Raw genomic sequence first — 21,382 nt, 5'->3', positions numbered from 1 at the left:
AATGAGGTTTGTCATTCTTGTTTTATTAGTCAGCTTTATTTAAAATTGTTAATTATTATATTTCAAAATTAGATTTTGAGCATTAACCCATGATCTGAAATTTTAATTGCATGTTGTGTTTCTTAACGTTAGAACTTATTACTGCAAATATGAAAAAAGCCACCAGTATCATGTGATTAGGATACAAATTACAAATATCTGCTGATATAATTCCTAACCTGAAGCAATAAAAAGTCCACATTTGTGACAAAACATTTTTCACTTGTGGGAACATTTCGATATTAACTATATAACTCATTTAGATAAGATATTATATTTGTCTGAAAGTTCAAGTCAAGTGTGCAGACTACTAGGATACGGTGATTATCCACTATTTTTCTAGATCATTAACAGGACGTCTTGTTTCGAGACACAGAATCAAAATAGGCGACTCAGATAAGAGGGTGGTAAAAGAAATTAACAAACTGGGTAATTGACAATATTCTTGCCTTTCCAGAAACCATTCCAAATGCTCAAAAATCTATTATCGAGATATACCTGGAGCTAGGGTAACGAGCGAATATGTCTCCGTCCATCTGTACGACGTTGCTTGTTTAGTCGCTTTTGTAAGTTGTAACATCCACAAAGTTATTTTACATGATTTTATGATTTAAATCACTGTCTTAAATCACTGTCTTAAATGACAATGTTTGGTGCTATACTGGATGGTAAATTTAGTTATTTAGCAACATCCTAAAGCTATTAGACAGTTAGACAGTGATTTAGTCTGAGCTCTTATGAGAACTTTGGTTGAGGGTGCTGTTTGGAAAACAAAATTAAAAGGCATTTAAAAAAAAGTAAATTTACCGAGGAATAATTATAAAACAATATCTATTCATAGGTCACTGTATACAACAGTCAACAACATCATTCTTTGAATTTATATAATGAAAAATTCCAGATAATATTGAGATTTCTGATCTATTGTAGCTGTGTTATACATGTACGTGTATTTCAAATCGGTTTGAAAACTGAAATAGAACAAGCAACTATCTGATATTAAATGTGATGAAACATAAATATCATATTTAAATGTTCCCTATATAATATAATGTAATACTACGTTTACTGAAAAATGAGTTATTATAAGTATAAATGTATACCACCTTTTTCAGTTTACTCTCCCCCCTCATTTTGAAGTTTCACCCACGCCTCATAATGTCCGTCGTCATCAGGACAATCCTCAGGGCCGAGTGTTCCTACAGTGTAGATGTTGTGCCCTGCAATGTAGGCGATGCAAGCCAAACAGTCGTCTGTCTTGATTTCGTTATCGGTTCTGAATTTACCAACATAAATGTTTGAACTCCTCCTGTATTTCATAGGAGAACCAATGGACTCAACAGCATCTTCGTTTCTCTTGACGAGTCCAACCTTTACTTGAGATTTCATGTCCAGATCCACTCCATCTTTCTGAGCATGCACCATACAACTGACTCTTCCCCTGACAAAGCTTGACCTTTTGATACTCTTCATAACAGGCAGCACGGCAACAATCTTAAAGTCCCATTTTTCGTCAGCACACTTGACGGCCAGTTGTTGTCCGTTAAAGCAGGGTACTTCAGAGTCTTCGTACTTATCCATTGCACAATCCGTCATTACATCTTTGGCTTCATCGTTACACTTCATATTTATGTGCCCGAATGGTGGGAGATCTCCCATCTCACTTCGTTGCCTTTTACCACCAGAGACGTAGTCTCTGATGTTTGCGAGAGCTCCGAATTGGTAGCCCTGTCCTCTGCAAATGGCATTGACCTCGTTTGCACCAACGTTATCGTTACAAACGGTTGTGAATTCTTTATCACCATCCTGGGACAAGTTTATCATCATCACCACACCATGGCTTCCACCCGTGTGTAGTTCTACCCAGGACTTTTCCTCTGCACGTTTCATCGCCTCCTTAATCCAGTCAGCATAGTGGTAGAGATTCACGTACATGTTGTAGGTTCTTTCTGTTATTTCACCAGTACCCCAGCTTACCACGCCGATTTGTGTGATTGTTCCATCAACTTCCTGAAATAGGGGGCCTCCTGAATCACCACTCCATACAGTTGCTAAACCTTCATCATCTATCGCACAGACAAACGCATCTGGGGAGATGTTATAGTGAACAGACATTTTAATATCATCTAAATCTGATTTCACGAAATGTCCAGGTCGTTTTCATGCACTTGAAAAAAGAAATACACCGCAGAAGGTGACAGCAAACTGCAAAGATAGTATAGGAATATGAAAAACAAACCTGCTAGCGTATCAATGTCTATCTTCTCATAATTTTGGACCACAGCATCAAACTCATCATACCCACCTTTCCAGTATTGCTTACATTCGGCCTGGTTACCTATCACGTATTCCAACTCTTGAAGGGTTTCAGCAGCGGGATGATACCCGAATTCATCCCTATCTGCATCATCATCTGAGTCAACTCCCCACCCTATGACTGTCACAGTGGATCCTTCTACGTATGCTTTCTCCGCAACCGGGATAATGTCGATTATTCCAGCGTTTATGTCAACCTCCGTAGACAGTACGATCAATGCCAGGTCGTGGATCGGGACTGAAAAAAGTGTGTTAAACTTTAAATTGATTGGTTAACTTTGCAATTTGATGCAGGAAATTTCACAATCGTCACGTGTTAGTTTAGTGAACCTCACTCAGTGAACCTCACTTAGTGAACCTCACTTAGTGAACTTCACCTAGTGAACCTCGCTTAGTCAACTTCACTTAGTGAACCTCACTTAGTGAACCTCACTTGGTGAACCTCACTCGGCGAACCTCACTCGGTGAACCTCGCTCAGTGAACCTCACTCACTTACTTCCTGTCAAATCAATACGGTACTCCTCGTGTACGATGGGGGGGGGTCCAACCCGATGTCCGATATGAGGGTTGATGAGGCCAAAATCGGAATCGGAAAAATCGGAAAATTGAGAAATTTTAGAGAATCGATCTCTAAAACCTCTCAGAAGTGAGGAAGTGATAAAAAACCCCTACATATGCTATATTGTTATGAGAAAACGAACTAATTGGACATTCCAATAGTATGTTTTATGTGTTTTTCCACTGCAGGGGCTAGTATGCTCACTACTAGTTGGAGTTGTCATGTACTCCCAGACCCGAGTGCTTTGGCCTCTTGACGTGAGATCGATTGTTTCTGCTCATTAATTTTATCCCTGTTACTTGTTATTATGTATTAGTACAACACTAGGGTTATATTTTGTGGTCCGGTCTTTAAACATACCATAATATCACTAGTACACTGCACCTTAAATGTATAGTCAAGTACATTTGTATCGTAACACATGCTTGGCTGGGGGATCATGTTTTGTGTCCGTTCGGTACCCTGTATTTTCAAAACGGACAAAAAGTAGGGCGGACAAAAACAGACAAAACATTTAGATGTCCTCCTCCTCCTCCTCCTAAGTCTTCCTCCTCCTGAGTCCTTCTCCTCCTCAGTCCTCTTCAGTCCTCTTCCTGACTCCTCGTCCTTCTCCTCAGTCCTCCTCACCCTCCTCCTCAATCCCCTTCTCCTCCTCAGTCCTACTCCCAGTCCTCCTCCTTCTCCTTCTCCTTCTCCTCCTCCTCATCCTCATTTCTCCTCCTGATCCTCCTTCTCCTCCCCATCAGTTCTCCTTAGTCCTCCTCATAGTCGTCCTCCTCCTCCTGAGTCCTTCTCATCCTCCTCCACCTCCTGAGTCCACCTCCTGAGTCCTCCTCCTGAGTCCTCATCCTCCTCCTCAGTCATCATCCTCTTCCTCCTGAGTCCTCCCCCAGTCCTCCTCCTCCTTCTCCTCCTCATCCTCCTCCTCCTTCTCCTCCTCATCAGTCCTCATCCTCTGTCCTCCTCATAATCGTCCTCGTCCTCATCCTCGTCCTTAGTCCTCCTCCTCCTTATCCTCCTCCTCAGTCCTCCCCCAGTCCTAATCCTCCTCCTTCTCCTCCTCCTCCTACTCCTCCTCCTCCTTCTCCTCTTTCTTCTCCTCCTAATCATTCCTCCTCCTCATTCGTCCTCCGCCTCCTCCTCGTCCTTAGTCCTCGTCCTCTTCAGTATTCCTCCTCAGTCCTCCTCAGTCCTCATCCTCCTCATCCTCCTCCTCCTCAGTCCTCCTCCTCATCCTCCTCCTCCTTCTGCTCTTCCTTCTCCTCCTAATCAGTCCTCCTCCTCAGTCGTCCTCCTCCTCTTCATTAGCCCTTGTCCTCATCCTCCTAGTCCTCGTCCTTAGTCCTCGTCCTCATCCTCCTCAGTCTTCCTCCTCAGTCCTCATCAGTCTCATCGTCCTCATCCTCCTCCCCAAGTCCTCCTCTTCCTCAGTCCTCCCCCAGTCCTCCTTCTCATCCTCCTCATCCTCTTCAGTCGTCATCTTGTTCCTCCTCAGTCCTCCTCTTCCTCCTACTCGTCAGTCCTCCTCCTCCTCCTTCTCCTCAGTCCTCCTCCTCCTCCGCAGTCCTTCTCCTCCTCGTCAGTCCTCCTCCTCGCCAGTCCTCCTTCTCCTTCTTCTCCTCCTACTCCTAAGTCCTCCTCCTCCCTCTCATCCTTTTCCTCCTTCTCCTCCTTCTCCTCCTTCTCCTCCTACTCCTAAGTCATCCTCCTGCTCCTCAGTCCTCCCCCAGTCCTCCTCCTCATCAGTCCTCCCCCAGTCCTCCTTCTCCTCCTCCTCATCCTCAGTCCTCCTCCTCATCATCCTCCTCAGTCCTCCTCCTCCTCAGTCCTCCCTAAGTCCTCCTCTTCCTCAGTCCTCCCTAGTCCTCCTTCTCCTCCTCCTCATCCTCAGTCCTTCTCCTCAGTCCTCCTCGTCCTTAGTCCTCCCCCAGTCCTCCTTCTCCTCATCCTCAGTCCTCCTCCTGATCCTCAGTCCTCGTCCTTCTCCTTTTTAACAGTCCTCCTCCTCAGTCTTCCTCCTCGTCCTCGCTCTCGTCCTCCTCCTTCTCGTCTTCCTCCACACCAATCCTGCTCCTCTTCCTCAGTCCTCCCTCTCCTCTTCAGTCCTCCTCCTCCTCAGTCCTCCTCGGTCCTCCTCTTTCTCCTCAGTCTTCCTCCTTTTCCTCCTCCTCCTCATTTCTCTTCCTCATCCTCCTCCTCCTTCTTCTCTTCCTTCTCCTCCTAATCAGTCCTCCTCCTAATCAGTCCTCCTCCTCAGTCGTCCTCCTCCTCGTCCTTAGTTCTCGTCCTCATCGTCCTCGTCCTCATCCTCCTAGTCCTCGTCCTCATCCTCCTAGTGCTCGTCCTGGTCCTCCTCAGTCTTCCTCCTCTGTCCTCCTCAGTCCTCCTTCTCCTCAGTCCTCCTCCTCCTCCTCATCAGTTTACACAATTTATTGTTACTAAAATGTTTTTAAACGCATTTGAGTCTGTAACATATTGACATGTTACTGTTACTGACTCAAAATGTGCCCGAGAATTTTTTTGTTTAACAGAGTTTTACTCTCCAGTACTATGGAAAAGTTGTTACATGATAAATAAAGATTTTGATAAATAAAGTGATTTTCATCCCTTTTAATGTTATTGAAAATTGTGTAGACTATTCTTTGTATCTAACTGAGGATTGGAAGTTTGAGAAAGGACCATAGTCATTAACCGTGCTACCCATTTCTGCAGATAGCCTGTTACAAATTGTGGAGACAATTTAAATCAAAAGTTACTAAAGCGTTCGCTATTTGTTACGATTGTTATTACCAACCGTACCTCTTTCAATTGTGGACCGGGGTGGATGTTTCTGTCAAACAAGAGTTGGTACGACATTGTGTTGTTTTTCGGACGAAACGATTCTTGTTTGGAACAAGATACCGTTTTGGGGTTCTGGGACCACCACCAATCGATTTCTTGTCATATTTAAGTACAGATATAGCTACCTATATCGCCTAGAAACCTCAGAGGGAAGATTTAAATTTTCCCGATTTTTCCGATATGAGGGTTGATGAGGCCAAAATCGGGATCGGAATGATCGGAATTGATCGGGTTGGACCCCCCCCCCCCCACGATGACGCGCACCGGTCTGTAACTTTTCTCCTCTGCTTCTCCGATACTGCCCGTGTGATCACCCATCACTAGGACTCCCATTTGTGCTGGAGCTACAGATCCGTCCTCCATAGTGACGCAGTGTGCTGCTGTGAGTACTACAGTTGTAGAGACAAGAGAGCCACCACAAAGATGATCTATACCGTCCGCTTTTATTCGCACCTGAGAAGAATTGTCAAGTCAGTTCAGCATTAAAACCTTGTGATATAAGATTCCCTGCACACTTCATCATTGCTTTCAAATTCTCCCTCACATGACGTCACACTCTACCTCACGTGACGTCACACTCTCCCTCACTTGACTTTACACTCACCATACCCGGATACTCGTTCTTATCGGCATCCTGACCGTTAATGATATGTTTTTGAGCCTTATCCAAACCATCCAATGCTTTCCCTGGCCCTCCTTCTTGGCGCCATCCAGCTACAAGCTGGATGGCAAATACCACCAGCAGTAATCGTACAGTACTCTGCAGATAACATATCATTTAAAATATTTTTGAAGAAATAGTTTTGAATTTAAATCGAATATTTAATGGTAGATTGATTTCAGTCATGTAGAAGCGACATGGGTGTCGTTTTCAAGAAATATAAAAAATCAAAAAATTGTTGGTAGATACTCACCATTATTCGACTTTCGCGAAATAATACCAGGAGACACCTTAGATTAATATACTTTAAATAGTAATATTGAATAAGGAAGAAAGTTTAATTTTTGGGTTAAAGATTAAATTTCGAATACAAAAACGTGAAGCGATCGACTGGATTACAGTACAATACTTTAAAACCATATCGCTGAAAATCACCAAAAAAAGTCTGCAAATTAACGCGTACGTCAGCACAGTAATATATGTGGGACGCAATTTCTGCAGTATCAATCACGTGACAACTATTGGCTTATATGAAGCAGTTCGAGTTCAGCCAATAAGTAGGATTAAAATAAATTCCAACTAATGAATATTAAACTTGAAGCCAAAGCCAAAGACAGGACGGTAAACAAAATTCGTAGTGTATAAAAGAAAGGTCACTGCTCATAAATTGTTGAAATAATTCGATTATTCTGGAATTTTAATCTTGTCATTGTAAATGAATATCCATGACTTAAGTTTTCTAGCTGAGGAATTCGTCTACTATGGTCAATTCACACTTCACATAGATTTAACTGCTTAATAAATACAAGTAAATGAGCCCATGTCTTATCAGCACCTGCTAGCGCTATCAATATATGACAGTGAATGGGCAGTGAAAAGTGTGACATATGGTTGATAGTGACTAGTGTGCTAATCGTCTAGTTTTACTTATTCCTTAGGTTATTCTCGGTAGTTGATTTGCTGTGTGCCTGATCTTGCTGATTTTCGTAGCCCGGGTAAATTATGTAAAAGAAAAGATGGCCATTCTTCATTGTTTCATGAGCTTTGTAGTTCTATCATTACACGCTTTGCTGATTTCTTGTAAATGCTAATTGAGAAAATACTAGATGGGCAAGTTATGCGACTAATGTTGTGCTTGGTAATAGCTAATATAGGACCTTTATAGAAAACACTAGCGCGTAGATCTGGTTGAGAGTATGTTGTTAGCCAGTTGATAATGTCATCATATCAGGTGCCATACTTCGGTATATCAGAATGGAATAAGCCTTTTATCGACGTCGGCAGAAGGCCAGGCATGTAAGTTATCTTATGCATCTAAGTCAGATCATTTTTTATGATGTCCCCGTGTACAGATAATATTTCGTACTCTTTAAACGCAACTTTAGCGTGATCCGGAAGCTTACCATCCTTGTAATAGTAATTCACGTAGTAGCCCGACATAACTGTTCGTATTCCCTGCTTTTGTTTAGTGAACAGTGAATCAATGTGGGATTTTGCAGCAAAGCCCCAAACTAGTGACATTTAAGTAAGCGTGCGCGTGTTTTGATCGGTAATTTGTGTTTATTTTTAACATAACGCCTATATATCGTAACATTGTTGTTTTGACGGCTCGGTAACTGATCTGAGACTTGATTTTGGCTGCGATGCTGGAAAAGTACCCATTGAACTTTTCAGCGACAGCCGTCCCGTCAGTATCCCTCAATCTGATCTGATCAGCTCCCGTCTTTTTCTATTTAGCAGGCCGTTGATTATCTCCCATTGTTTTTTGGAACAGTCCTGATATTTTTCAAATTGTTTTTGGCAAGGTTAACGTGTTTACTACAAAATAATTTCATTTTATCATATTATGCGGCTATGTTTTCATGTTTAAAAAACTTTAAACGTATCATCTGTAATCTGTATCGTACGTTTATGAAAATTACATTAACAGATCGTGTTCATGCACAAATATCAGGCCCTTTTTTTCGAATATTACGCCTAATATATAAAAATATCATAATATATATTTTATGATTTCATTGTTGGATCATTGTAGAGGGTCAGTTTAGTTACTTAGCAACATCCTGTGCTATCAGACAGTGATTTTGTCTTAACTCTTATGAGAACTTTGGTTGAGGGTGCTGTTTGGAAAACAAAATAAAAAGGCATTTTAAAAAAATTAAATTTACCGAGGAATATTTATAAAACAATATCTATTCATAGGTCACTGTATAAAATGAAAAATTGCAGATAATATTGGGATTTCTGATCTATTGTAGCTGTGTTATACATGTATGTATATTTCAAATAGGTTTGAAAACTGAAATAGAACAAGCAACTATCTGATATTAAATGCGATGAAACATAAATATATTATGTTCCCTATTATAATTATAATGTAATACTAGGTTTACTGAAAAATGAGTTATTATAAGTATACATGTACGTAGTTAATGTTATAATAGCCTAGCTACTGTACATGCTATAATTTACTCTAAATAGTAAATTTGTGCATTTTATTTCTATCTGTCCACGAGAAATATGTTTATTGTTTAATACCTAATAATTTATAAAATAAAACTATCATTGTACTCTCTAGCTCTGCTGTATCATATTACCATTTAAGTATGATTTATGTGTTGGTCAGTCCTTAATTCCAATCTAACTATAAAGTCTCTAACTATAGAATTCATTCATGTATCATAGCCTCCCTTTTCTTCTGCTTTTATATGATCCATCTCCGCTATTGTTCCCCTTCTCCCTCATTTTGAAGTTTCACCCACGTCTTATAATGTTCGTCGTCATCAGGACAATCATCAGGGCCGACCGTTCCTACAGTGTAGATATTGTGCCCTGGAATGTAGGCGATGCAAGCCAAACAGTCGTCTGTCTTGATTTCGTTATCGGTTCTGAATTTACCAACATAAATGTTTGAACTCCTCCTGTACTTCATAGGAGAACCAATGGGCTCAACAGCATCTTCGTTTCTCATGACGAGTCCGACCTTAACTTGAGATTTCATGTCCAGATCCACTCCATCTTTCTGAGCATTCACCATACAACTGACTCTTCCCCTAACATAGCTTGACCCTCTGATACTCCTCATAACGGGCAACACGGCAACAATATTAAAGTCCCATTTTTCGTCAGCACACTTGACAGCCAGTTGTTGTCCGTTAAAGCAGGGTACTTCAGAGTCTTCGTACTTATCCATTGCACAATCCGTCATTACATCTTCGGCTTCATCATTACACTTCATATTTATGTGCCCGAATGGTGGGAATCCTCCCATCTCACTTCGTTGCCTCTTACCACCAGAGACGTAGTCTCTGATGTTTGCGAGAGCTCCGAATTGGTAGCCCTGTCCTCTGCAAATGGCATTGACCTCGTTTGCACCAACGTTATCGTTACAAACGGTTGTGAATTCTTTATCACCATCCTGGGACAAGTTTATCATCATTACCACACCATGGCTTCCACCCGTGTGTAGTTCTACCCAGGACTTTTCCTCTGCACGTTTCATCGCCTCTTTAATCCAGTCAGCATAGTGGTAGAGATTCACGTACATGTTGTGGGTTATTTCTTTTATATCATCATGACCCCAGCTTACCACGCCGATTTGTGTGATTGTTCCATCAACTTCCTGAAATAGGGGGCCTCCTGAATCACCACTCCATACAGTTGCTAAACCTTCATCATCTATCGCACAGACCATCGTTTCTGAGGAGATGTTATGGTTTACAGACATTTTAATATCATCTAAATCTGATTTCACGAAATCGTCACCTCCCAAGTAAAAGGTATTTAAGCTTTTAAGTCAAGATATACCCTTTCTAATTGTACCCTTTTTTGGAGTCCTAGTACCAATGGCCAACTATTCCCAAAAGATGGGAGTCATCTCCTAGCACACAATTATGAAAAATCAAGCATTTATAGTGAAAAGCATACATTATATATACCCTTTTAAATTTAATTATCATTAATTGTTCGATAAATCAACCAATCATTAATGAATAAAAGGGTATATGTTGAGATATACTCCATAAAAATAACTTGAAAAATTTAGTTAAAAGGGTATAATATGTTCATCTACTACTACCATTTTTATGACTCACAAAGAGGTGTCACTGAAAATAAATACTTTGTCTAATTCTTCACCCGGGACACTTGCCTATACAGCAGGAACTTGTTTCCCAGTCCTTTAGTTGTAAGCAACAAACGATTTTTATTGATTATCTCAAAATGGACTTTTTAGAGATATATACCCTTTTACTTGGGAGGTGACAAAAATGTTCCTGTCGTTTTCATGCACTTGAAAAAAGAAATACACCGCAGAAGGTGACAGCAAACTGCAAAGATAATTATATAAGAATATGAAAAACAAACCTGTTATCGTATCCATGTTCATCACCTCAAGGTTCTCGAACATAGCATAAAATCCTTCATACAAGTCCTTCCAGTATTGCTTACATTCGGCCTGGTTACCTATCACGTATTCCAACTCTTGAAGGGTTTCAGCAGCGGGATGATACCCCCATTCATCCCTATCTGCATCATCATCTGAGTCAACTCCCCACCCTATGACTGTCACAGCGGATCCTTCTACATAGGGTTTCTCCGCTACCGGAATAATGTCGATTATTCCAGCGTTTATGTCAACCTCCGTAGACAGTACGATCAATGCCAGGTCGTGGATAGGGACTGAAAAAAGTATGTTAAACTTGAAATTGATTGGTTAAATTTGCAATTTGATGCAGGAAATTTCACAATCGTCACGTGTTAGTTTAGTGAACCTAACTTAGTGAACCTCAATTGGTGAACCTCACTCGGCAAACCTCACTCAGCGAACCTCACTCAGCGAACCTCACTCAGCAAACCTCACTCAGCGAACCTCACTTAGTGAACCTCACTCAGTGAACCTCACTCAGTGAACCTCACTCAGTGAACCTCACTCAGTGAACCTCACTCAGTGAACCTCACTCAGTGAACCTCACTCAGTGAACCTCACTCAGTGAACCTCACTTACTTCCTGTGAAATCAAGATGGTACTCCTCGTGTACGATGATGCGCACTGCTCTGTAGCTTTTCTCCTCTGCTTCTTCAGTACTATTTGTGTGATCTCCCATCACTAGGACTCCCATTTGTGCTGGTACTACGGATCCGTCCTCCATAGTGACGCAGTGTGCTGCTGTGAGTACTACAGTTGTAGAGATGAGAGAGCCACCGCAAAGATGATCTATACCGTCCGCTTTTATTCGCACCTGAGAAGAATTGGCATATAATAATAAAGTGGCATAAAATGGAGAATTACTTAAGGGTTTTTATATTTTTTCCATAGAAAAAGTCTCCATTTTATGTCATTTAAAAATGTAAAAAACCTAATTTTTTACAAAATGTTGGCCTTAAGGCCACAGGGGGGGGGGTCCGAGGTCGAAAAAAAGTTTTTTGCCAGTTGGCAGACCACGTACTATCTGACGCTTGCACACCACCCTTAGCCCCCCCAGAGCGCCTAGTTTGTCGTAAAATTGAGGTTAACTATTGCCTTTTTAATCAGTTAACCTCACAAATAACCAGTTCTTAACATTTTGTTGCTCTCGTCACAAGTTAAACTTATCAATGGGTATCAATTGGCCATCCAATGTGAACAGAACTATTATATGTCCTTTATTTGTTGGAAAATTGAGGTTAACATATTTTCTCAGAATCATGGTCTTTTGACTCTCCTGAACAATTTATTTACCACCTCAAAAACCTATCTTCTCCTAGAGCTTTTATCCATTTCACCTCAAATTTGGAACTTATGTTCCTGACATAAATTTAAAAGTTTGTTATGTAACGATTGTTGTAATTTTGCTCCTAACTCTTTTTATGAGGTTAACCATTTTAAATTTTGTAAATTTTGTAATTCTCACTCATGGTTAACCTCATATCTCAGCTTTGGAGCAAGATATCATAAATCGTTACATAACAAAAACTCAAAATACCTTTAAGAACATTGTTGGCAAGTTACAAGGTTCTAAGTCATAAACTAAAAAAGAAGATAGATTTTGAACACAATTGCATTTAAAGTTTTCATTTACAATAGAATTACAGGTAAACCTCAAAATTCAACGCGCGATATCTTCAAATAGGAAACTTTGTTTTCGGTAAGGACAAAAGCATTTGAAAATTTAGATCGAGCTCTACAACATATCTCAAAATCTCAAAATTGACCTCGGACCCCCCCCCTGTGGCCTTAATGGATGAAATAATTTAAATACAATATTCATCTAGAATCTAATTATCTTTTCGAACACCAAAAGACAATTTTTGCCCTTTTATCGTCATTCACCCATCAACAATTTTCCAGCTCGAACACAAGGGTCCTCCCTGGCCTTGTATAAATTTTGTAAAAATTGTAAAATAATTTGTTTTTCAAATATATCATAATTTTGGTGTACTAAACGTTTTGCCTTTCCAAGATGAAAAAATTCTGTAAAAATATTTGAACCGAGATTTCATGTTTTCTATCTCGATTTCGAAGTCCCCACCTCACCCTCGATATAATATACGATCTTGGAGTCGAGGCTTCCCCTTTGTAATGCGATCTCGGAGGGCAAGCTTCCCCTATGCAAATCCGAGTTTGGAGCGGGGACCGGAGTCTGCCTTTAAAATTACGAAATGTTCGGCGCGAGAATTTTGAAAGTTTTCGTGGAAACTACTTTTCTCCACAGTTCATGTCGCCCTGATCATTATGAGCCGAAAATAATTGTTTGGTTTTCTGAATTCCAGACCTACTCCTCGATATACGATATTGGAATCGAGGCTTCCCCTTTGTGATGCAATCTTGAATGGCCGGCCTAACCTATGCAATACGAGTTCGGAAGCGGGGAGTCTGCTTTAATAGAGGTACATATCTAGAATAACTCGGGCCGAAAATTTATAAGTTTTCTTAGTAAAACATTTAAAAAGTTTTCCTGGAAACCACTTTTCTCCAGTTTTCATGTGACTTTGATTATTATGAAAATATTTTTCAGAACAAATTTCCTGAAAATTAATGAAATTTCTGATTGATATCCGGCCAAGCGCCTTCTAAACTACTTCCTAAGCCGGATATCCGATCGATTTCTAAATTTTATCACTACCTTACAAGACATTTTTGTGGCGGACCAATGTGCGACGACCGAAATTTTGGCGGTCCGAAAATATGGCGAAATTGATCAAAAACCGTCACATTTCGGACGTCACAGAAAATAAGGGTATTTTTCATCATTTTGTTTTCTGACACAAAGGAAATTCAAAATTTTCTAAAAATCGGTAAAATCATGTTGAAACAAAATGAAACTTATAAATCGATTTCTTCATCTTCCTCTAAGGGGTCCGGCTCGAATCTTTCAGTTTCACTTATTGAGTTTGGTATTTAATTGTTTATCTTGACTTAGTCTATTATAAGACGTTTATGTTAGCACATAAATGTAATTTATTGTAAATTTAAAACGTATAACTTGACATTAAATTCATTATGGAATATTGTGTTTATTTGTCCCACCATCATATCGCTAACTTTTCAAGAACAAAATGAATCGATGAAGCCACAATTATTGGAATAAGCTAAAAATAATGCGACGGATTCTATTACGACGACCGAAATTTTGGCGGTCCGCAAATATGGCGAAATTTCGGGAAAACCGTCGCATTTCGTACGTTATAAAAATGTCTTGTAAGGTAGATCAGAGTGAAATTAAGTGGAATTTGAATTGCAAGACTGTCAATTTGATCTTGCCCTTGGCCTCTTATAGTAGCCTGGTATGAGTCTCTACTCTTTAGTAGCCTGGTATGAGTCTCTACTCTCTAGTAGCCTGGTATGAGTCTCTACTCTCTAGTAGCCTGGTATGAGTCTCTACTCTCTAGTAGCCTGGTATGAGTCTCTACTCTCTAGTAGCCTGGTATGAGCCTATAGTAGCTTGGTATGAGCTGGTATGCGAAAATAATCATGTTAGAGTGTCCAAGTAATGTGCCACATAATTCGATGATAAAAATTCATGGCATAAAATGGAGGATTACTTAAGCGTTTTTCAATTTTCTCCACATAAAAAGTCTCTATTTTATGCCATTGCCCCCCCCCCCCCCCCCCCCGATGTCACACTCACGTGACTTTACACTATCCTTGAAATGACGTCACACTCTCCCTCACGTGACGTCACACTCAACCTCGCGTGAAGTCAAACTCAAACTCGCGTGACGTCACACTCAAACTCGCGTGACGTCACACTCTCCCTTGCGTGACTTTACACTATCCTTGAAATGACGTCACACTCAACCTCGCGTGACGTCACACTCAACCTCACGTGACGTCACACTCAACCTCACGTGACGTCACACTCAACCTCACGTGACGTCACACTCTACCTCACGTGACGTCACACTCTCCCTCACTTGACTTTACACTCACCATAAAGGGATACTCGTTCTTATCGGCATCCTGACCGTTAATGATATGTTTTTGAGCTTCATCCAAACCATCTAATGCTTTCCCTCCTTCTTGGCCCCCTACAAGCTGGATGGCAATTACCACCAGCAGTAATCGTACAGTACCCTGCAGATAACATATCATTTAAAACATTTTTTGAAGAAATAGTTTTGAATTTAGATCGAATATTTGATGGTAGATTGATTTCGGTCATGTAGAAGCGACATGGGTGTCGTTTTCAAGAAATATAGAAAATTTACAATTTTTTTTGTAGATACTCACCATTATTCGACTTTCGCGAAATAATACCAGGAGACACCTTAGATTAATATACTTATAGTAATATTGAATAAGGAAGTAAGTTTAATTTGTGGTTTAAAGATTAAATTTCGAATACAAAAACGTGAAGCGATCGACTGGATTACAGTACAATACTTTAAAACCATATCGCTCAAAATCACCAAAAAAGTCTGCAAATTAACGCAGTAATATGTGGGACGCAATTTCGGTAGTATCAATCACGTGACAACTATTGGCTTATATGAAGCAGTTCGAGTTCAGCCAATAAGTAGGATTAAAATAAATTCCAACAAATACATGTTTAAGCCAAAGACAAAGACAGGACGGTAAACCAAATTTGTAGTGTATAAAAGAAAGCAAATACTGGTTAGCTAAATCAACTTCCTTTCTCATCCCTCGCTTCTTCCAGAATCATCGAATTATTTCAACAATTCAGGATAAGTTCTCCTGAATTGTTGAAATAATTCGATGATTCTGGAATTTTCATCTTGTTATTGTAAAGGAGTATCCATGAGTAAGTTTTCTAGCTGACGGATTCGTCTACTATGGTCACTTCACAGAGATGTGACTGCAGTACACGTACTTTTTAAAACTTTGGACGTATCTTCTGTATCATAGGTTTATCATAATGACATTAACAGATCGTGTTCACTGTTCATGCACAAATATCAGTCACGGTTTTTCGAATATTACGCCTAAGTGCTGAGGATCGTCGTCACCGTGACCGAGGAAGTAACAACTACAAAAAGGGATACAGTTTTTGTTCTTCCGGATCTCAGCACAGCTAGGGACTTATTGTTAAGTTGTTTACGTTCATTTAATAAACCATTTCTATTTTCTACTCTATAATATGTTTAGGAGAACTCCATCATTGACCAAAACATTGCCTGGAATGTGATGAATAAAGGACTGCGCAATAATCTCTATGCAATAAAATAAGGTCATTATAGACTAGGATCCCGACGTCATAACCATGTCGGACAGACGTCATATATCCAATATTCATGTCACTAGCCAGAATTTCAAAAGTTGTTCACTAGCCGCCACCTAGTAGTCACTCCTAATGTGATAAAGAGGGAGCATTGCTAGTAGCCCGTTAGTGACCGTAAGCCATGGTTATGACATGGTTATAACATGATTATGACATGATTATTCGACATGATTATGACATGATTATGACATGGTTATGACATGGTTATGACATGATTATAACATGGTTATGACATGATAATGACATGATTAATAATTATGACATATGACATGGTTATGCCGTCGGGATTCTAGTCTATGACCTAGAATAAATAAGGCCGTAAAGTTTAAAGTTAAACTGAAATGACAGGAACAAACAAATTACACGAGAAACTCAAACGAAACCGCCGGGGTCGGGCTCAACATCCAGCTCAATAAGTTTAGTTCAAAGCTGCGAAGGTCCTTTACAACGAATATACGCATATTACGCATCTACACTACTTTACAACGAATATTCGCATCTACACTACTTTACAACGAATATACGCATCTACACTACTTTACAACGAATATTCGCATCTACACCAGACACCTTATGTGAAACAGATATCACTTAACATGTCTGGTTATCAGGTCCGTTCTTGACAATTAGTAAAGGCAGACTACGGTCATTCTAAAAAGTCAAACGTTGAACACATGCACAAATACTTTTAAATATCAGCAAACACCTCGCCACCTAGAATTGCTATTTATTTGCTTGTTACGACCTACAACGAAGTTTAACCACCTGTTAAATTTAACACCACGTGACCTGTTACAGTCCAATGACAGAGCAGATCGTTAGATCGTGTTCTGGAATTGCGCTGTCTAACGAAAACAGTTGCATTCAGTGCAGAACAATATGCTGTTGGCATGCGAAGAATTCATGATCCAATTTCTACTGGTAGTCCCTATTTAGTAAACAGTGGCATACACTGCACGCTGTGACTGATGTTTTGAGGTCTTTTATTTTGTGGAATGTTTCTCTGGTTATTGTACCTGATTTTAGTTGTACTCTACTGAGACTGTATTTAGAGTGCGATTGAGTTAATACATAATATCGGAAAAAGATGTAATATAACGGAATATATTAGAAATGAAATAGTAGTGGATGGAAATCTGGCATCAGCCTATGAACCACCAATTGTTATCGACCAATTGATTAATTGACTAATAAGGGTAAGGGGTCGTTCACATATTACGTTATCAGCCAGGGGGGGGGGGGTTTCCAAATGATTACGCTAGTGTACTTTTGACACAATAGCTATGTGTAAAACTGATTACGAAGGGGGAGGGGGGGGGTTTAAAAATGGCCACAAATTTATTACGTAATATGTGAACGACCCCTAATACAATTGCGTTTCAGTTTGGAGTACTTGTACCTGGGAGGGAACAGAATAGTTTGTCTGCCTGAAGAGTTGGGGTTCCTCCACGCCTCTCAGCGCTGTATCTTCACAACAACCGCCTCGTTAACATTCCTACCAACTTCAGGTATGGTAACCGCATTGCGACATTTATTCAGGTCTAATTGTTATCCAATTAAAACACAATTATCAAATTAACACATTGATAGCTAAATTTGTGGTGTGATTTTACAGTTACATGATTGTTACATAGTCTGGCTGATCCTTTATATTTGTCTGTGATGACGTAAAAAATAGGAAAAGACGTAGGAAATGTAGGAAAAGTGTATTCTACCCCACATCTGGTACCCAGATATTCTAACATTAAGATCATATTCCAGGCACCTGCGCAGTCTACGGACTCTGACTCTGCACAACAATAACCTCAGTTCTCTTCCACGAGGCTTCCTCACTCTCAAACATTTAGAATCTCTCACCATCAGGTATGTTCGGGTGAGCTGGTGAAAATGACGCTGCATTAAACTAAACTCAACGAAATTGTTAGTTAGATAAGACCCGTGTATCTATTTGCGCGTGTATTATAACAGTCATTTGATTTAATTTTCACGACAATCGACAAGTCATATTAGAAAATAGGACTGAACGGTGTTGGATAAATTTGTGTTTAAATATATATGAAATTGTAACATGGATTTAGTGATGCAAATCTTTAAGCCAGAGCAAGTTTGATATAATACATATTAAATTCTCCTTACAATTACCATTGGTTAGCTATCTAGCATATATATTGTAGCCTTAGCTGTGTTCTTGCTGTGTTAATGTGATATTTAGCATCTAACACGTGGCATCTAACGCGTGACATCTAACGCGTGACAACTAACGCGTGACACCTAACGCGTGACATCTAACGCGTGACATCTAACGCGTGACATCTAACGCGTGACACCTAACGCGTGACACCTAACGCGTGCCGTTGTGTTTCAGACAAAACCCATTAGTACAAGACTTCGTCAGAAAACTACCAGTCGGACCACCTTCGTTACAGGAAGTCGCAGGGCGTGTAATCAAAAATAATGGTTTGTCAACAGTCATTATTTAATTCTTAATATTTACTTTAGATTTAATATACTTTAAATCAACTGTGACATAAAGTCAAAGAGAGTTATTATTTTCAGTATTGTCTTTTTGAAGATCTAATTAAAAATTATAAGGTAACTGAAATTCATGTCTCACAATGAACCAAAATCTACAATTGACATTGCCCGCTTCCTTATAATAACCCGAATGTTCTCATTTCAGATATTTACTATTCGTCGGAAACTCTACCACAGCCACTTGTGGACTACCTCAACTCCGCCAAACGTTGTGTAAATCCTCAATGTGACTGCGTGTACTTCGATACTAGAGTTCAGGACGTGGAGTTTGTTGATTTCTGTGGATTGTACAGAGTTCCATTGCATCATGTAAGTTACAATAATTTGCTTTTTCTTGAAACTTTAACTCGTACACTGAAAACTGTTTTCTAAGAAGAAGGGAAGATCATTTTTCCTGGAAAAATGGGTGCTTACTTGGAATTATCAATTATGAGGTATTTTAAGTTCCTACTAATGTGATTTTGCAATCATTTTAATACAGTCAGCAACACCATGTGTTATAATATGTTACAAAAGATGGGGTCACAATCACACGAATAAATATGCCCCTTTTTCATGCTCGTGTAACCTGACATATGGTTGAGCTGCTTGTGGAAGTTCTACTATCTGCAGGCATGCTTGTTTCCAAATATAGACCCACATTTACTGTTTTGGAACGCGCGACTTATTATTTTCAGACATGTTTGTGCGCGTTATGCGTTCCCAGCGCGCGCGCCATTTTATCTTCATCGCATGTCATACACGTCGTGTCGGATTGGAAGTGCAAGTGGTGGTCCGTGAACCCAACTTAAACGAGTCATGGAATCTACAGGGGGGGGGGGGGGGGGGGTGTCTTATACCACCGCTGTGTTTCATATTTCAGATTTGTAACTTTGCAGATTAGATAGATAGTATACTGTCACAGGTCACTGCTCATTCGAGGATGCGATAGCTTGCTACGACACCGTATTAGGCTCTCTGCACGATGCCCATAATGCGGATGTAGTATCAACCCAATCACCTGATCACACCTAATGAATAAACTCGTTATGCTTCAGATCTCGGTCATCTGAGAAGCTGGAACTCTCATTAATAATTTCACGGCAAGTGTAATTTGAATGGCCAAACACAATCCAATACAATTTAGCTCGATCCGAATATTCAATCTATCAAATAAATGCGAAAATGAACCTTCATTCGAAAAAAATGAACATGAATATTCTTTGCTTCTTTGATTCGTTATATTCCTCGAATGAGTTGTAATAGCAAGTCATACCATACTGTTTCTGTTTGAGATTTGAATAACGTTACTGTTATGTTTCAAATTATATTTTAAATGTTCAAATGTTCAAAAAAAATACCAGAATAAATTGACTCAATCAGGCACTCACTGACTGAGCTTTTAAGGCCAACGTATGTGCACTGACTTTTGGCTCCCCTGTATATAATGCATAGTTGCTTGACAATTCCTGACACCAAAAGAAATGGAACATTTTTCTTAATACCTGCCGTTAACTACCTGACGATTCTATAAGCAGTTGGCCCAAGACCGTTGCGCCTCCACGAATTGTAGGCGGAAACGCTAGACTTTCTGAGTTCTAGCCCTTCGTTGACTTTCGACGAAACCTTTAAATTCTTAGAAAACTGCATTGTGATATAAACGTATACGGATATTGGATAATAATACCTACGAATCATTGCAATTAAAGGAATTTAAACCATTTTACCGAGGTCATCAACTTCAGAGGTGGTTTCTACTTTCTTGATTATCTACTTAATTAATTCACCAGATTTGAAACACCGATCAATAATCATCCTAATTTCAGTTTATCTGTTCGGCTCATCCTATCGTGGAGCAGAACAATGCGAACCACACTCCTTCAGACAGAATGAGACGTGTTCTACTGGGATGATAAGTAGATACTAGTGATCACGTGACATCATCATTTCCGATATGTTGTTGTTTTGTTGGAGGGGACACGGAATTTGTGGGACTATTTTAATCAGAATCCAGGGCTTAATGATTGGATTGAAAGAAGCTTGAGCATGTAGTTCCAATGAATCTAAAATTCGATTTTCTAGAAATTCAAATTTATATTGATTAATGATTAATGTGCCATAACTCATGACTGAACAACTTAAAAGATGTGATCGTCGTTTAAATTTCACTTAATTTTAAGTACGATGCTTATTTGTAACTTAATTGACCCTAACCTGAAGTATACGAAAAGTTTATGATGAAATCAACGGCCCTCGATCGAGTAACCCTGATTTATATTAGCATATTTGATTCGAGATTTGATCAGTTTTCTGATTTTATAAATATCCGGTTATATTTATAAATATAACCTGATCGACTTTGTAAGTTGTAAATAGTTTTAATAAATTGATCGGAATCTCCGTTTTGATTGGACCTGATTAATTATTATTTAATTTAAAATCTAGTCGAGTATAACACAAGAAATTCAATGGGATCCATTCTCTTTTAATACCAACAAAATTTGTGCATTTTATTTGTTAAAATGAAGATACCGTCTCTCTAATGTAGATTGTAGAACTCTATGTTAGCGTGAAAAACGAACCATCAGGTTTATTTTAAGGATTTTTTGATGCAAGGTAAAAACATATCGGAAATGGTAATCCTCTTTTACACTGGTTCTGGCTGCAGCACTATACCAAGTCATTAGAATCACTGTTTTGTAGTGAAAATAATATTCATCAACTTTGTAATC

At 39.5% G+C, this 21,382-nt stretch overlaps 3 protein-coding genes across 3 annotated transcripts; 1 reads left to right on the top strand and 2 right to left on the bottom strand.

The window, feature by feature from the left end:
• Window positions 1–834: 834 nt before the first annotated feature.
• LOC134821824 (uncharacterized) lies at window positions 835–6,710 on the bottom strand. Its single transcript, XM_063832618.1, has 6 exons — window positions 6,671–6,710; window positions 6,361–6,516; window positions 6,013–6,209; window positions 2,853–2,890; window positions 2,279–2,593; window positions 835–2,126 (listed from the first exon to the last, which is right to left on the bottom strand). Exons 1-6 carry the CDS (start codon window positions 6,671–6,673, stop codon window positions 1,156–1,158), a joined length of 1,680 nt encoding a protein of 559 aa, XP_063688688.1. The 5' UTR covers window positions 6,674–6,710; the 3' UTR covers window positions 835–1,155.
• A 2,266-nt stretch (window positions 6,711–8,976) lies between these two features.
• On the bottom strand, window positions 8,977–15,518 carry LOC134821825 (uncharacterized). The gene is made up of 5 exons (XM_063832619.1): window positions 15,128–15,518; window positions 14,828–14,971; window positions 11,423–11,657; window positions 10,783–11,097; window positions 8,977–10,116 (listed from the first exon to the last, which is right to left on the bottom strand). Exons 1-5 carry the CDS (start codon window positions 15,128–15,130, stop codon window positions 9,140–9,142), a joined length of 1,674 nt encoding a protein of 557 aa, XP_063688689.1. The 5' UTR covers window positions 15,131–15,518; the 3' UTR covers window positions 8,977–9,139.
• Window positions 15,519–17,131: 1,613 nt separating this feature from the next.
• Window positions 17,132–21,026, top strand: LOC134821629 (leucine-rich repeat-containing protein 58-like). Its single transcript, XM_063832330.1, has 6 exons — window positions 17,132–17,142; window positions 17,520–17,621; window positions 17,898–17,999; window positions 18,502–18,593; window positions 18,817–18,980; window positions 20,477–21,026. The coding sequence occupies exons 1-6, from the start codon at window positions 17,132–17,134 to the stop codon at window positions 20,561–20,563; spliced, it is 558 nt and encodes a 185-aa protein (XP_063688400.1). The 3' UTR covers window positions 20,564–21,026.
• Window positions 21,027–21,382: the final 356 nt, after the last annotated feature.

Source organism: Bolinopsis microptera, chromosome 10, assembly GCF_026151205.1.
Source record: "Bolinopsis microptera isolate Bmic1 chromosome 10, MBARI_Bmic_1.0, whole genome shotgun sequence".
Taxonomy (NCBI): Eukaryota; Metazoa; Ctenophora; class Tentaculata; order Lobata; family Bolinopsidae; genus Bolinopsis; species Bolinopsis microptera.
This window is presented reverse-complemented; position numbering and strand designations above follow the sequence as displayed.